This window comes from Corythoichthys intestinalis, chromosome 15, assembly GCF_030265065.1.
Source record: "Corythoichthys intestinalis isolate RoL2023-P3 chromosome 15, ASM3026506v1, whole genome shotgun sequence".
NCBI lineage: Eukaryota > Metazoa > Chordata > Actinopteri > Syngnathiformes > Syngnathidae > Corythoichthys > Corythoichthys intestinalis.
Genome location: NC_080409.1, coordinates 33,087,288 through 33,104,861, shown reverse-complemented (window position 1 = coordinate 33,104,861; position 17,574 = coordinate 33,087,288). Strand labels below are relative to the sequence as shown.

Sequence of the window (17,574 nt, the reverse complement as noted above, 5' to 3'; positions counted from 1 at the left end):
CGATTCTTAGATTATTCGCGATTCGGCCGTGGAAGATTCGAGAACGATTCACAAACATCCAAATTCCGATTATTGAATTATACCAGGTAAAGCGGAAATAAAACGCAGTCAGCGCGGTCTTCGGGATGCAACGAGGAACGGACCGAGAGTAAATATCATGTGCAGCTCATGCCGCTAGGTAAAAAAAAACAATAATACCTGACAGCGGCCGTCAGCCGCTACAAACAGCGCCCAGTTACTAGTTGCTACAAACATACGGCAACATACGGCTATGGTAGATATCACATATATCTAGACTGGATGTGAAATGACTTTCCCGCGCTGGTAAACAGCAGTTGACTTCTCTAGAAGGCTCTGTTGTATTTTATCTAAAATACCCTTAAATCGGCAAAATCTTGATTTGAATCTATCTTTAAATGATGAAACAGTTTTAAAACTTTCACATGTCGAAAGTAGACATGAGGGAAATCATGGAATAAGGGGCGCAATTTTAACAACTTTAACGGTTGATTCACAACATTAAATTAATTGAATGTAGTTTAAAGCTGCTGATACAGAATGGGGACTTGAGTATTTTATTTACTGTTTTTAAACGGTAACTTGATACTAAAATAGTAGTTTGGTTTATTGAGCCTGAGAGGATTTTTGAACAATTTTGGAACAAATACACAAAATACATATATTAAAAAAATGGGGGTAGGGGGGCATCAATAATCGATTTATAATCGAATCGGAGTCTCTGAATCGTAATCGAATCGTTTGGTGCCCAAAGATTCCCACCTCTAATTGATAATCGTGATAATCGCGATAACAGCGATCATCGTCAATGCCGTGATCATCGTTCAGTAATCGAATCGTAGCACCCTGAATTGAATCGAATCGTGATCGAATCGTAAGATGGCACACCCCTAATTTAAGGTCATTTACCTGTTCATTTTCAGTTACTACCTGTTGATTTTGGTGTATTTTATGGGTCACTTCCTGTTTATTTTGAGTTACAGAACAGGAAGTGACCTGGGAAACACCCAAATGAGTAGGCAGTGACTCAAACTCAACAGGAAATGACCTTTAAATGCCCTAAAATGAACAGCAAGTGACCTGTAAATGCCCTGAAAATCGGACAGAATGACTGAACGCTCTGGTCTCGAATGAACGAACGTTCCCAGTCTAAATGGATTGGGCGTGAAGCACTGTCAATGCATCCTTAGAGTTAATTGAGACACTATTATGGTGGAAGATTTTGGTAGCAACTTGTTGGTTCCTTTTTATCTATTTTTTTTTTAGACATTGACACCTTTTCAAAACGATATTTCGATTCTTGGCAGGAGCATATCGATAACCTTTTGGGATACAAAGCATCACGATATATCACCATTTCGATATATTGTCACACCTCGAATAGAAATATTCTATTTTTGTGCGGTTTTTTTTTCTGTAATAACAGAAACCATGTAGAATAAAAGCACGTTTCTGTGGCGGAGGCCAAATAATGCCTTTTAAAAATGTGCTGATGTGTACAAGAAGAAGAGCACGGTCACATGTTTGTTGTGTTCAGGAAGATAAAGAGTTCAAACACACAAGATGAAGCACTACGCTGTGCGGCTCCCCAAGAAACCTCTGCCCGCATTCCTATCACGCCAATTTGAGCGTGACGCGCTTTGGGAACATTCAGCTAGGATGTGAAAAGACTTGTTCATGCAGTTCGGGATCTATCTTTAAATACCCATTCACGCGCCACCTGAGGGGCTACAGCCATCCCGTTTTGTGTAAATGCCTCTGGGGGAAAAAGTAGAAGTTGCGACTTTTCCAGAAGTTATGAATTCATTTACTGCCATTGACAGAGCTAGCCGTCCAATTTATTGGATTGAAATGGCTGTCAGCGAATGATCGCTGTATTTCCCATTCGTCCAGATCGTACAGCCGAACACTTAAGCGTACTAGCAATGCCAGTGGAGGCCTTACCTGAGGGGGGTCTGCTAGGTGTGGGTGGAGTGTGTTGCCTCGGAACTCTTTGGAAGTTGTGTTCACCGTGCTCATAGTAGCGATAATCGTCCGGGAAGCGTTCGGGCATCCTCCGCGACTGTTGCTGCCGGCCGTCATAGTACGAAGGCTCCCCGGGGTGGTAGTAGTAGCGTCCACCGTCCCCGTTCTCCGACACGGGGCCACCGTCCGTGAGAAAGGACTGCAGCGATCCGGCGTACTCGTGCGGCAGCTCTCCCAGGCTGCGCGGTGGATACGGGGGCGCGGACAAGCGGTGGCTCTCACGACGGGCCGCCTCCTGCGGTGGACGAGGCACAGCGGCGCGGAGGAAGCTCTTGCTACGGGACACGGTTGGATCCCGGCTAGGTGCTGCCGGGTAGGCAGTGGGCCCCATGTCAGGGATTGGCACATCGGCACGGCGGGGAATGGTGGGGCCATGACGTATGAATGAGGGCATAAGATCTGTATGAAGAAGAGGGTAACAAAATTGCAAAAAGTGGCAATTTCATTTTGCAAGGTAAAAAAAAGGCCTAATTATTCACCTAAAAATATATTTAAACTCAAGCTAAATTAAACTGTCCTTATTTAAATCATTACACACAGTTCGAAAAGCTACATGAAAATGTATTGCACTTCAAATGCCTATTTTTTGCAATCACTTTGACCATTTGTTTACGTAATTCTTTCCTATGCCATAAGAGGGAGCCTGTTCACTAAACTTGGATCTAGTACCGTACGTCACAGCAGTTTAAAAGGAAAAAAGGTGGTACAGACAATATTAGACAGGAATTACCTTTTGTGATTGCTTAACATTTTGCGCACTGTGTAAACTATAATTCGAGTAGGTAAGAGACAAATCAATGTATGTTTTATTCTTTACTTTGGGGCCACAATTGAGCATCATGAGACAACCTAACGTGGGATATGGTAGAATTGAACAAACTGGGATACAATATCGGACAATATGACATAAAACGGGAGTAAATGGGGCACAGTGAAGCAGTGTGGGACACAAGTAAGGGACATTCCGGGACTAAATGCGAAGGAAAAAAAAAAAACAGAAGTAATCTGACAACATTCGCTTATGATGGCCACCATCTTATGATTTGGAACACTGCATTATACTGAAGTTAAATAATATCGGAAAACTTTTAAGATACACAGTCCAGATAGGAGCTGTTGGTTCAAAAGTACGCTCAAACGATGCATAGGTTTAACACAATTTAACGAATGGGGGGATAGAAAGTTGCGTCTAAACGTTTCCACGTCCCCAGAGGGACTTGCTGAGAAGCGATCGTCAGAAATTGGGTACCGTCGATAGTAGGCTAGGCTATGCTAACTAGCCAGCAGCCTGTTGCTTACTTCGGAGGAGCGGAGACGTTTCCTTCTTCACATACTTTCCGTGGACCTCGGCCGGTTTCGACGACTCGCTTTTACTCTTCTTTCGAGAGAGCATAATAACGCCAGTGAGAGGGGCGGGAGGGAAGAGAGGACGTCAACAACGCGGCGCCGTCAAGCCCTCCGCTCGGCGACCGCCCCGCATAGCTCGTCGCCAAGCGCGGGTAGAACACATTTTGGAAGTGACTTGGGTTGGGAAGTGGAGGCGAGCTAGCCTGAGGTACCGCTTTGCTGGATCATAGATATAAAATACGTGAAGCTAGATGTCACTTGCGCGCTGTGAGTTAATAGGGGAAAACGTTGTCACTTGTTAGCCATTTTGCGTCGGGCCACTCAATAGACATCACATCAGTCCAGTGCTTCTCAATTACTTCTGTTACGCCCCCCCCAAGGAAGACGTAAACGTTTCGCGCCCCCCCCCACAACTCTCTGCCGCCACTGTAATTTGTATCATTTGCCTATAAATTATTAAAATAAGTATACCTCTGCATAATATTGTGTCCTTTTTAATATTAAAGAAAAAATATATAGCTCAACTTACATTAAAGTATAGAAAAGACTTAAAGAGCATCACTTTGCCTGAATTAAAAAAAAAGTCACATCCAATCTGTAAAAATACATTCACGGTACATTTTTGACCATCTAAAAGTGAAAAATAAATTTTAATAAAATAAATCAATAAATACTAAACAATCGAAATAACCATTTAACGATAAAAACCAAAAATATTCGAACAAAAACAACAGTGTCATTGGACAGTGGGACAGTTTTTATTTTTGCTATTTTGCACTGAGCAACTTGGTATGCCACCTTATATGATGTTAACAGTGCTCGCTGGTTTACTGATCTAACACTGCGAAACAAAGTGGGACGATTGTTGGCAATATTCAGTCTTGGCTGAAAAAAATCAAGTGGCTTATCAATGTGAGTGGGATCTAATGTTTATAAGTGACATTTTATTTGATGTGGCTTTCTGTTGTCCGTTGCAAACAGACTGGTCTTTTCTCGTCCCCCACAGATGCAATTAGCACTTATTTGAATTACTACATATTTTCAATGATATCTCAATAAAAATAAACCAACATAGGTGTTTAAAAGCAAGAACAAACAGACTGAGGAACAGTTTCTTTGCTAAAGCTATTTCCACCCTGAACAGCTATATGTAACACCACATCACCCAGTGTCCAATATTAATTTGTATGCAATATACTATGTCCAATACTTAATAAGTGCAATATTCAAGGCCTCACTGTCAACTTTTGCTACTTAACTTCTATTCACACCATAGGCGGAGTTTGAGTTTTGGGGCAGGGGGAGCACAACATGTTGATGACCTCGAAACGCAGTGTCAGCCATAAAATTAAATTTACAAGAATATTTATAATAATAAGTTGACAATGAGCATTTTTTTGCTTCCCATCATTCTTGAGGGGAATTCTAAATCAGACTGCTTAGGACAGCTATACTTTTCGCCAAGATCGTCATCCATTGAATATGGTACGCCCGCCGGTGTCGTTCCAATGTAGTTACCCCAGTCAAAAAATGTATCCCCTGGGCGAAGCCATATGGAGGTAGATTTGTGTCTTTATTATTCAATCCAAAAAAAGTTGCTTTAATAAAAAAAAAAAAAATCTTCAATCAATATATATATTTTCAATCAAAAAAAGCTTCAATAAAAAAAAAAAAAAGAATTGTTTAAATGCAAAAATAAATTTGAAACTAAAAAAAATGCATGTGAAAGCCATTTTTCTTTGATTTTTTTCTTTTATTGGAGTCAATTTTTATTTTTGATTGAAGCAACTTTTTTGGTTGAAGTAATGTTGATTTGTGTTTGAGCCACATTTTGGCTAGGAAGTTTTTTGTCTTTATTATTCAATCAAAAAATAAGTTGCCTCATACAAAAAATGTATTTTCAAAAGAAAAATCACTTCAATAAAAAAAATAAAAAATAAAAATAAAAAAAATTCAATCATTGAAAACATTTTTGAATAAGAAAAAATATTTGAGATTGAAAGATTTGCATTTGAACACTTCAATTTTTCATTAAAAAAGTTTTATTTGATTGAAGCAATCCTTTTTGTGTTTGGGCCGTATTATGGGTAGTACATTTGTGTCTAAATCATTCAATCCCAAAAAAGTTGCTTCAATAAAAAAAAAATATATTCTCAATCAAAGAAAAAAATCATTTGAAAAATAAAATTGCCCTCCCCTATTTTTTTTTTATCATATGCAAAGCAAATGATCGTCTAAAGTCACATGATCTGTTCGAAAAATTATTTTGACCCATTATGAAAATAGATTTTTTGTTCATTTCATTCATTTTTGTTGCAGTTTTATTGCTTTACAACTTTTTTATATATATAGGAAAGTCAATTTCATGCAATGACACTTTTCAGCCACCAGGGGGGGCCCCTTAAAATCTGCTTATGATTCACACGTATTCTATGTGCAATACTTATTTAGGTGCAATATTAATGTGCAATTTTCAATGCCTCACTGTCAACTTCTGCTACTTCTATTCACACATATTCTATGTGCAATACTTATTTAAGTGCAATATTAATGTGCAATATCCAATGTCTCACTGTCAACTGCTGCTACTTCATTTCAGTTATTTTCACTGCTTGAACAAAGGACTACCTAATACATATTTTATATTTATTTAGATTTGATACTTTTATTCGTGCAAACCATAGGCGGAGTTTGACTTTTTGGCCAGGGGGGTCACAACATGTTGATGACCCCAAAACGCAGTGTCAGCAATAAAATTAACTTACAAGAATATGTATAATAATAATAAGTTGAAAAAGAGCGTTTTTTGTTTCCCATCATTCTTAAGGGGAATTCTAAATCAGGCTGCTTAGGACAGCTATACTTTTCGCCAAGATCGTCATCCATTGAATATGGTACGCCCGCCGGTGTCGTGCCAATGTAGTTACCCCAGTCAAAAATTGTATCCCCTGGGCGGAGCCATATGGAGGTAGATTTGTGTCTTCATTATTCGATCAAAAATGTGTTTGAATGCAAAAATAAATTTGAAACTCAAAAAAATGCATTTGAAAGCTATTTTTCTTTGAATTTTTGTATTGATTGAAGTCAATTATTTATTTTATTTTTTTGATTGAAGCAACTTTTTTGATTGAAGTAATGTTTTGCGTTTGAGTCACATTTTGGCTAGGACATTTGTGTCTTTATTATTCAATCAAAAAATAAGTTGCTTCAAACAAAAAATGTATATTTTCAAACAAAAAAATCAATTCAATCAAAAAAAGAAAAATTTCAATCATAGAAAATATTTGCATTTGAACACTTAATTTTTAATTTAAAATTTTTGCTTTGATTTTAGCAAGCCTTTTTGTTTTTGAGTCATATTATGGGAAGGACATTTGTGCCTAAATCATTCAATCCCCCAAAAAGTGGCTTCAATCCCCGAAAAATATTTTCAAACAAAAAAATCATTTGAAAAATAAAATTGCCCTCCCCTTTTTTTTTTTCTTTTAAATAATATGCAAAATAATATGCAAAGCAAATGACCGTCTAAGGTGCTAGTCACATGATCTGTTCGAAAAATAATTTTGACCCATTATAAAAATCTTTTTTTGTTGATTTCATTCATTTCTGTTGTTTGCTTTAATGCTTTTACAACTTTTATACATATATAGGAAAGTCAGTTATATACAATGACACTTTTTGGCCTACGGGGGGGTCTGACCCCCCCCAAACTCCGCTTATGGTGCAAACAACTTTCAAGATTTTTACTTGTCCTGCACTGTAAAGGGAGATGCACCACAATTTCATTGTACAACTGTGTAATGACAATAAAGGGTTATTCTATTCTATTCTATTCTATTCTATTCTATTCTATTCTATTCTATTCTATTCTATTCTATTCTATTCTATTCTATTCTATTCTATTCTATTCTATTCTAACCTAACCTGTTGACGGCCATTGACAGCGGTAGAGGAACCAGAGAGCCTTTAAAAATAAACTGTATACATTGACCATACAGTAACTATGTCACATTACCACTTACAGCACTCAAACGTAGGAAACACAAAAACGACATCCCTACTGTTCTAACAGCTTAAATATTATTAATTATTATTCATTATTAGTTATTTAATACATTAATCATTGGCTGCCATTGATTGCTGCTTGCCCTCCCAGCCTAAATGGGTTGGACTTTTATCTCCGTCAATGGCACTAAAACATGATCATTGTATTCCAGCCATCCCAGTACAATGTAATTGGTTCCTTTTTGTAAGTAAAATAATTTTCGGTAAATATTATGACTATGAAATCAAAATTGAAATACTGTAGTCTTTGGCGCGGTGACGTAATCAAACGGGCGTTTCGCACTTCCGGTTTGTAGAGTTGTGCGAGCAGGCAGCTAAATTAGGAGGAGGCTAAATTAGCCGGCTAACTGGCCTACGCCCCTGGACAACAAGCGACCTACTTTCACCACTGAAGAATCCAACACCCGGCAAGGTTTCTATCGATAATACCGCATTCTCTCTTGTTATCTTTTACTGCTAGCGGAGTTGAGTTAACAAACTAGCGAGGTAGCCTCCGCAGCTGCAGTTTAACCCACTCGAGCTGTCAATAGTACATCAACTTAACTCGTATGGCCAAATAAATCAATAGCCTTTAGCATGTACCTAGTGACAGCGTGATTTACTCGGCCGAATATGGTTTTGGTCTACTCGGGCGTCTACCTCCGTGGACTTTGTTACTTATTTGTACAGAATGGAAATGTTGAGTGTGTTTTAACTCAGATGTTCCTGTGTATGTGACACTCCCTCCTTGCTTGACAGCTTGTTAACCCGCCTCAAGAATACTCACACTCGCTCTTGTCTTTGTCTTAGGTCATGTCGGATTTCTCGGTGAGTTGCCCAAATGTCAGTTTTTTGTCGTTTTTCCGCTGTATAGAGATTTTTGTTTTCTGTACTGTAGTTAACAGACGCATTAGGTGACAGTACACCGAGCCAGGCCAAACCGCAAGGGAACACCAACCCGTCGGCACCAGCAAACAACCCGGGATGGCCCTCGTCAGCTCCTGGCGCTCCTGCTCAGCCCTCGGCGCCCCCGCCAGGCCAGTTCCCCTTCTCCTCTGGCCCCGGCGCACCGGGCCACTACCCGGGGCCCCCTTCGGCACCGGGTGGATTCCCGTCCGCTCCTGGGATGCCTGGACAATATCCTCCGGCGCCAGGGGCCCCGGGGCAGTACCCCGCCAGCCCTGGGGCGCCTGGCCAATTCCCAGGGCACTATCCGCCCGAAGGAGCACCGGGTCAGCTACCCGGTGGGCCTGTTCCTTACCCAGCTGGACCTTTCCCCTCTGGTCCCGGCGCTCCTCCCGGGCCTTATCCAAACATGCCTCTTCCAGGAACCTACCCACCTGGGGGTAACGGCATGTACGGGCCAGGCGGTCCTGGCGGTTTCCCCCCTCCCGCTGGCCCAGGTGCCTTCCCGGCGTTCCCCCCAGGCGGTGGCTTTCCCCCTATTCCCGCTGGCTCTTGGGGACCCGGCGGTGGTGGTTTCCCACCAGCACCGGGACCCTTCGGTCCTGGCTCAATGGGTCCGTACGACAACCCTGCTGCTCCAGGAGGCATGCTGGTGAGTACAACTAACTGGTCCATTTGCTTTGCTTGCTGAGTTTACACTAGAGCTTGTCTGGGGACATACTTTGACCTTTTTTTGCCTTGCTTGACGCTTTTTCACCAAGGGGTCCAAGTGTAAAATTCTCCTCTGGTTTTTGTCTGCCATTGATGGTGACTGACAAGCAATCCATTTAAACTAGGAGGGGCTGGCAGCAATCATTCTTTCCTGGTCTGTCGCCGTCAATGGCAGCCAATTGGTTATTCATCTTCAGCTAATATAAAATAATTACCGTATTTTTCGGACTATAAGTCGCAGTTTTTTTCATAGTTTGGTTGGGGGTGCGGCTTATACTCAGGAGCGACTTATGTGTGAAATTATTAACACAATATAATATCCTTTCGCATGTTATTTTGGTGTTTTGGAGTGACACTGATGGTTTGGTAAACTTGTTAGCATATTCTATATGCTATACTTAGCTGAATAACTCTTAATAACTATGTTACATTAACATACCGGACACATTCGCATTTGGTTGTTCATGCATCATGTAACATTATCATACAGTACTTATTCAGCATGTTGTTCTCTATTGTATTTTTATTTTTATTGCCTTTCAAGATGACATATCTGTTCTATGTATTGGATGTTATCAAGTAAATTTCCCCCAAAAATGCGACTTATACTCCGGTGTGACATATATATGTTTTTTTCCTCTTCGTTGGGCATTTTATGGCTGGTGCGACTTATACTCAGGTGCGACTTATAGTCCGAAAAATACGGTAATTACAATTGGCGACACACTTAGAGAAACGACAGTGAAAAAGATAAATACCTCAGAGTTTCCCCCGTCTGTAACTTTTCTGTAGCCAAAGTATTCCCATACCAGCGATTTCATTTTCTTCGATAGGGGAAAAGTTCAGGAGTTTCACCTCCACCAGCCATCGTGTAGCACAGCTGACTCACTGACACTGAGCAACAACCGATGGGGGAGGGTTGAGCCTTTCAGCTGCAAGTGAGGGATTTCTCCCTGCCTTTATGGTACATAAAAAATAGCTAAGCCTAATAATACCTTAGGGGACGGTGTGACAGAAAATTTTTGCCGTTTTGAAACCGTTACGTTTTTATACCACGCTATACCTTGAAACCGGTCATCAGCACATGCCTAGTCCCAAAGTTAGTGCAGACGGTGAAAAAAGGAAAAAGGTGACGCTTACCATTTAAATTAAGAAGGAAATGAAATGAAAATATGAGCGTAATGTACGTGTGAGTGAACTGACTCGACAATATGGTCGGAATATGTCTACGATGTAGACGGTCCTCAAGCAGATGTATCTTCCTCTAATACACCCACCGTCTCCCCCAACCTCAATTCGCCAGTCACCATAAATTAAGGTGACAATAAAAAAGCTTTTTTTTATTTCAGATTTATTATTATTATGACATATCAACCATAAGATTTCACTAGGAATTTCCTGGTCACATATTTTTGCACCGAGTCACCTGATTTTCAGAATCGTCTGAAAGAGTCCCAATCCGATACTGAAAAAGTGTTGTTTGGAAATTTAAAAAAAAAAAAAAGTTTTAAACATTTTACTGTCCCACCGTGCAGCCTTCATAATGTGAATTATTTTTAAACAAGTCTTGTCTATATTAAGTTATTAATTTCTTCATTGAATAAATCCACGCTAGAGGTGCAACAATTAATCGATTAGCAAATTAATCAACAACTATTTTGATCACCAATTTATCGTTTAGGACCTTTTTCACTTTAAACCTGTCTAAACTCATGGAATTATACATAAAATTCTCAGTTGTAAATATCTGATTTCTTCATTTTATTTTGTTAAGTCAAAGTAGGACATAAAGAAATAACATAAGACAGCCCGCAAACAGTTTGCTGAAGACATATCAACAAAGCACTTGATTACTGGAACCATGTCCTATGGTCTGATGAGACGGGCGGGCTTTCTTGTGTACCGTCTTCAGAAGAGGCTTCCTCCTGCGGTGACAGCCATGCAGACCAATTTGATGTAGAGTGCGGCATATGGTCTGAGCACTAAAAGGCTGACCCCCCCCCCCCCCCACCTCTTCAATCTCTGCAGCAATGCTGAGAGCACTCCTGTAGCGAGTCACATGACATTTTGGAGGGAAAATGACAAGCAGTACTCAATTTGGACATTTAGGGTCGTATGTTTTTTCAAAGGGGTGTACTCACTTTTTTGCCAGGGGTTTAGATATTAATGGCTATATTTTTAGTTATTTTGAGGGGAAAATAAATTAGCTGTATTATACAAGCTGCACACAGACTACTTTTCATTGTGTCAAGTTGAGGTGTGCAAAATTTCCGATTCTTAGATTATTCGCGATTCGGCCGTGGAAGATTCGAGAACGATTCACAAACATCCAAATTCCGATTATTGAAATATGCCAAGTAAAGTGGAAGTACAACACACGCAGCGCGCCGCGCGGTCTTCGGGACGCATGGAGGAACGGCGCGAGAGTAGCTAAACATCATACTTCTCATTACCCGGCCCCTCGGGTAATGCCAATGCTCAACTCACGGCTCTAGCTCAGCTCATGCCACGAGATAAAAAAACACAACAACATACCTGACTGCTGCCGAAAAGCTGCTACAAAGTACATCCGCATAATGTTACGGTAGATATCATTTATATAGGACTAGATGCAATATAGATTCGGTAGCGTTAGCAGCACATCTACAAAAAAGCTAGATGCGAGCGTTAGTAAACGGCCGCCATCTTAAAGCAGTACACTTCCCTGCAAGGCTGTTGTAGCGAACCTAATTAACTTTTTATCTAAAATACTCTTAAATCTGTAAACTATTGACTTGAATATATCTTTAAAATAGTTTTTAAACTTTCACATGTCGAAAGTAGACAAAAGGGAAATTATGGAATAACGGGAGCAATTTTAACAACTGCAACGGTTGATTCACAACATTAAATTAATTGAATGTAGTTTAAAGCTGCTGATACAGAATGGGGACTGGAGTTTTTTTATTTACTGTTATTTTTGTATATTTGTTTACTGTTATATGTTAACTTGATACTGAAATAGTAGTTTGGTTTAGCCTGAGAGTATTTTTGAACAATTTTGGAACTAATGTACAAAACATTACAAAACATTAAACAAAAACAAAAAAAAGGAGGGGGATGCATCAATAATCATTTTATAATCGAATCGGAGCCTCTGAATCGTAATCGAATCGTTAGGTGCCCAAAGATTCCCAGCTCTAGTGTCAAGTGTCTTAAGTGTCATTTTGTCAGTGTCAATATCTGCAGAAATGTGAGGGGTGTACTCACTTTTGTGATACACTGTAAAAGCGTGCCTCTCCCATCTGTACAGTAAAATTTAGTTTTATTTATACTTTTTTTCTTTGATTTTTTGGGGGGAATAATAAAGACAAAAATTTACCTCCATATAATGAGTCAGCAACGTCATCATGACACAGAAGCCGTTCAAAAACTATTTTATGAATATAATGCAGACCCATGGAAGTGCAGTCCAGTCAATACACAAATGCAGTAGGCTATGTGACAACTAAACATTTTTAGAAATTACTATCAATACAATTGTCGTTGAAAACTTGTTATTATCCTCATTCAATGTTCTAGATTGCACGCAAACAATAACCAAACTAAACTGACAAACATTTCAACCAGCATGTTTCCAAACGCAGCAGTTCAAAACTTTTCCCTATAATGCCTAGCGGGCTTAGCTCACTGACAACTACCCTATTAGCGAGCACTTGTAGCCGAGGTAAAAATCAAACATTGCTATGAACGTTTACAATCATCGGCACCACAATGATGCGACACCAAACGGGATTTTACAAATCACACCAGTACAAAGCTCCAACAGAAGTCAACAGTTGTCAAAAGGTAAATTTAGTAAGCGTACATACCGATAGCCTGTGAGCTCCTGCCGTGACGAAGGTTTGTTTGGGAATGACACCATGATAAAGCCAGTCTGTGACTGCGCACACATGCGCAAATTGGTATCCGAAGTAGGATAAATATATTTTCGACTTAATTACTCTTTTGGGTACATGAGCATTTGATTATATACCTGTTGATCTTAATAAAAGTCTTAACAACTGGGCAGGCTCTCTGGGAACACGTCACAGGCAGCACAGTACTGTAGTATTCTGTGCAAAGCGTCAATCAATTTCAACACACGCTAATTGGTCCCGTGAAAAATAATGAAAACCGGACATTTTCATGATTTAAAAAAAAAAAAAAACGCCGGACACCACGGACGCGATGTAAGAAGTGGACCTGTCCGGTCGAAAGAGGACGTTTGGTCACCCTAGCTATGTCTAATGTAACGGCAAATAACGTGATTCATATATGAACCGGTCCTGTGATTTATTCACTATCAAAATGATTGTTTGTGGTAGCCCTAGTCGAAACAGCTCATTCTGTCAATTTGGTTTCTTTCCTCACTGGGACACAGGAGTTTCTTTTCAGAGGGCTTCGGGACTATCGTGTCAGACTCTGCTGGGGGCGGGACGCATCAACAATTACAAAGTTGAATATGACCCATTTTTGCTAAGGTTATTTTTGAAAATGTCTTCTTGTCTTTCAGCCCAGATTCTATCCGCCAAAAAAATGAAAGGGATAAAGGACATCACCTGCAGAATCAACATGTGGTTTGAACTTAAACATGGTGCAGGGGGGGTGGCGGTTTAAAACTTCGAGCACCATGTACTATGATGGACACATTCATTAAATTTATATTGCTGCTTTTTTGTATTAACAAAAGAAAGAAAAAAAAACGCTGTATCACTGGCCGCCATTTTGTCTGTTAAATAAAAGGTCTGTCTAACCAGGTTCCACTTTGAAAGTAATATCTTCCACCTTTTTTTCTTTTAGTATGATTAGCTGCAAAAGGAAGCTTGTACCTGAAGTGAAGTGAGTACAATAAAATATGAAGATATGTTGTTTTTGTAGATGGTGCCATACGATCTTCCGCTCCATGCTGGGCTGATGCCGCGTCTCGTCATCACCATCGTCGGGGAGCCGGTTCCTGGAGCCAGCAGGTTTGTTGTAGTTCCTGAGGTCCAGTGAACTTGAAACGTTGAGTTTAGGGCTGCAGCTATCAATTATTTTAGTAAGTTCGAATAATCAAGTAATCGGATAAGGAACATGAAAAATTAAAATACCTGAGCTGAGCCACAAACGGTATAAAACAATTTTAAAAAATAAAATAAAATAAGGATATATGTACAACAACAAACGAACAATTGGCTAACTTACATAGCAAAAGTCCGCTAGGTTAAATGCTATAAAACGCTATTGTTTTTTTAAAATGCTCCTAACAAATGGTTCAGATACATATTCCCACAAAAAACAGCTAAATATACCTATAAACTAAATTACCAATGTATTAAAAAACATTAGTTCAAACAAAAACTTAGCCTACGCTGGACTGAACGGGGTGCAGTTGGATTCAGCCATGTGAAATTAGGCAAACCAGAGGGTAGTGTATCCACACTAATCAATTAAACGAAATGTAAACACTATCAAAATAAACCATTAGAACGCCAATTTTAATTAAACGAATACTCGAAGCAACAAAATTTACTTCGAATAATTTTTTTTAATCGAATACTCGAGTTCATCGATTAATCGTTGCAGCACTAGTTCAGTTTTAACCAAAAACTCTCCCCCCACTCCCTTTTTTTTGTTTGTTTTTTTGTTGTTGTAAAGTTTCCAGCAAAACCTACATTTAAAATGAAATTGGTCGACTTGGATTTTAAGTTAAGTTTTATTAATCGACCAATTAAATACAATATAAATCCGCATTCTTTTAGTTATTTTTGTATTCATTTTATATTTAATTGATAATTTTTTTAAATAAAAGACCAAAATATGTTTTTATATAAAAACATCAAACATGATAAAGGTAAATATTCTGCTTTTAATTTTTTTTCAAATTATTTTAAATGGAAAAAAATAATAAAAAAGAAAAGAAAAAAATGTCCTTTTGGAAGAAAAAAAAAGTTGTTTAAAGTTTAAAAAAAAAAAAAAAAAAAAAAAAAAAAAAAAGGAAAGAGCAGTAGATGCTCTCAGATTTATTTAAAATACATTTTCTGTAATCCTCTGAAAAATTAAGGACTCCAGAAAATATGTATATTATTTTTTAGCAAGAATCAGTCAATGCACATTATTTGATTTGGCGGGCTCCTGAAAAGGATTTGATGGTCTGGTCTGAGTTTGACATCAGTAATCTAAAGCAGAGCTTTTCCAACCTTTTCTGAGTCACGGCCCCTTTTATACTTTGGAATGAATCTCACGACACACCATAAACCAAAAATGTTCCCAAATTACTTTCTGTTCAATATATTTATTTATATTATAAAATAGTTTCTCAATACTTATACTTACTCAGTGTGAAACTTGAGCCTGTTTAGATGAACCCAAAGCTGATATCCTGGCAGGAATCCTCAGCAACAGCTCTGTCTCTTTTTTTTTTTTTTTTTTTTTTTTTTAAATCAGTTAGGCTTGAAAAGCTCAGAATTACCAGATAGGGGGGCTTTAGCAATGTCATTAACCGCATCAGGGCCGAGCAGCTCGCTGACAATAGCTTTGCAGGCAGGTCTCTGCCACAGTGTGGGACTTTGGATTTAGCAACAAGTTTAGCAACAAGGCTTTGGGGGCTTTCTCATTTACCTTTGTAGCTTTTCTCCAAAAAGTTGCCTGTTTCTCTGTGTTTTCACAAAGGCGAACAAAATAGTCCATCGACTTGTTTTGAAGCGACGGGTGTTTCGTTTGGGGATGACGTTTAGGATAGCTGCTCTTGTCGCGTTCAAGAACTGCTCAGATTTCTAGCCATCAGCCACCTTGCTGGCCTTGACAATGTGTATGAATAAAACATGGAGAGGATTGACTGTCGTCACCCATTGATAAAATGGAAAGGACATTTTCGTAAATATTGACTCTTGACGAGTCTAATCAAATGATGTACAGTAGATGGGCTAGGGTCAACATTGTCGCGGACAGCAAGGTAGCTGATGGCTAGAAATCCGAGCAGTTATTGAACGCGACAAGAGCAATACCTCGCTCATCTGCACACGACCACCTTTCTACCTGCTCCTTCCTTCCTACTGCAAGTCCGCCCGACGACGTATAAAAATAAAATAAAAATAAAAATGTTATATTTGGAAAATTTCTCGCGGCACACCGGACGATCTCTCACAGCACACCGTTTGAAAAACACTGATCGAAAGTGATGAAAGCACAAATTACTGTTAATGTTTCTGAAAATTTGGTTGCTAAAACATTTCAGCATTTGAATAAAAAGCATTTTCCTTTAACAAAACTAAAAGTTAACATGTTTCGCGTTTTGATCTGTTAATTATTCTCTAACCGTATGTATTGTTCGCACCTCCTTCGTGCAACAGGTTCCACGTGGACTTCATGAAAGGTTCAGATGTGGTCTTTCACTTCAACCCTCGTTTCCACGAGCAGACCATCGTTAGAAACTCCAGCATCGGGGGCTGTTGGGGGCCTGAAGAAAGGGGTGGAGTTTTCCCCTTCGTCCAAGGCCAACGTTTCGAGGTAAGCCGCGGGCTGGAATTGTTTGGCCTTGGTGGAGGTCACACTCACTTTACGAGATCCTTCGTACAGCTTAAGATCCTGGTGGAGGAGGACGTCTTTAAGGTGGCTGTGGACGGCAACCACCTGCTGGAGTACGACCACCGCGTGGGTGGCCTGGAGGACGTCACCCTGCTACGGGTGACGGGTGATGTGGCACTGTACAGCGTGGCGCCCAACATGATCTGAATGCCGCCTGCCTGGAAAACAAACTGAATCGGAAGGAAAGAACGCGCACGCCTTTGGAATTTGACTCGCACTAAGTAGAAGGTCACCTTTGCCCACTAGGCAGTCTTGTTCATAATTTATCTAAATAGATGGCACACAAATGCTGAAAATAATGCTTTGCTGTATACTCATGTTAGGACTATTAACCTTGACGACTTCTGAGTTGTGAAATGAAAAGCGTCGTGTTCTCCAGTGTTCTGACTCGAAGGAAAGAACATCAGGAGTTAAGTATGTTATTGCCAAAGGTAACAGTGGTTCAAGTGTTTGTTTTGCTCGAAATGATGGGAAAAATTAAATGGCTGATTTTATTTTCCCCCCCAAATGTACTTCTACGTATTGGACATATGACTGAAATAATAAAGATATGTCAATGATGCTTGGTTTTCATGAGTACTTTGTCGTTAATAATGTATTGAACACCTGATGTGCATAACTCCAAAATCATTTGCAAATCTCACTTTTAAGTTTTACATATCACCTCATTTCTCAACAGAACTTTATTTTTAAAGAGCCGTTAAATAAACAGCGATAAAGATTTGACAGATGAATCAAATTTACATTCCTTGAAAAATACATGGGACAAATGTTTTTAAAATTGTCTGCTAGTAGATGAGACAAACAGATTACCTTTGTCTCAAATTGTTCTGCTGGCATAACAATGTGGGAGCAACTTAAATTTTTGGGGTAAACAAATAGTTGAATGGTTTTTTCTTTAATATACAGTAAATGTTATGGAAGTGTGCAAAACAT

At 39.4% G+C, this 17,574-nt stretch overlaps 2 protein-coding genes across 4 annotated transcripts in view; one reads left to right on the top strand and one right to left on the bottom strand.

The window, feature by feature from the left end:
• sav1 (salvador family WW domain containing protein 1) overlaps positions 1–3,620 on the bottom strand; it is a 115,133-nt gene extending 111,513 nt beyond the window's left edge. For all 3 annotated transcript variants that reach the window (XM_057858808.1, XM_057858806.1, XM_057858807.1), the window contains exons 1-2: positions 3,343–3,620; positions 1,963–2,442 (exon numbers count right to left, since the gene is read on the bottom strand). In XM_057858808.1, coding sequence (XP_057714791.1) covers positions 1,963–2,442; positions 3,343–3,436 — 574 coding nt within the window. In that variant the 5' untranslated portion in view covers positions 3,437–3,620. The remainder of the gene's footprint in view (positions 1–1,962; positions 2,443–3,342) is intronic.
• Positions 3,621–7,731: 4,111 nt separating this feature from the next.
• Positions 7,732–17,199, top strand: lgals3a (lectin, galactoside binding soluble 3a). Its single transcript, XM_057860487.1, has 6 exons — positions 7,732–7,867; positions 8,245–8,262; positions 8,333–8,992; positions 13,951–14,039; positions 16,404–16,560; positions 16,630–17,199. The coding sequence occupies exons 2-6, from the start codon at positions 8,248–8,250 to the stop codon at positions 16,783–16,785; spliced, it is 1,077 nt and encodes a 358-aa protein (XP_057716470.1). The 5' UTR covers positions 7,732–7,867; positions 8,245–8,247; the 3' UTR covers positions 16,786–17,199.
• Positions 17,200–17,574: the final 375 nt, after the last annotated feature.

Excerpts from the sequence above, each read along its gene's own strand:
- lgals3a (XM_057860487.1), top strand. Across the intron at positions 8,993-13,950 it reads CTGCTCCAGGAGGCATGCTG|ATGGTGCCATACGATCTTCC; the intron begins GTGAGTACAACT and ends TTGTTTTTGTAG. Across the intron at positions 16,561-16,629 it reads TCCAAGGCCAACGTTTCGAG|CTTAAGATCCTGGTGGAGGA; the intron begins GTAAGCCGCGGG and ends TCCTTCGTACAG.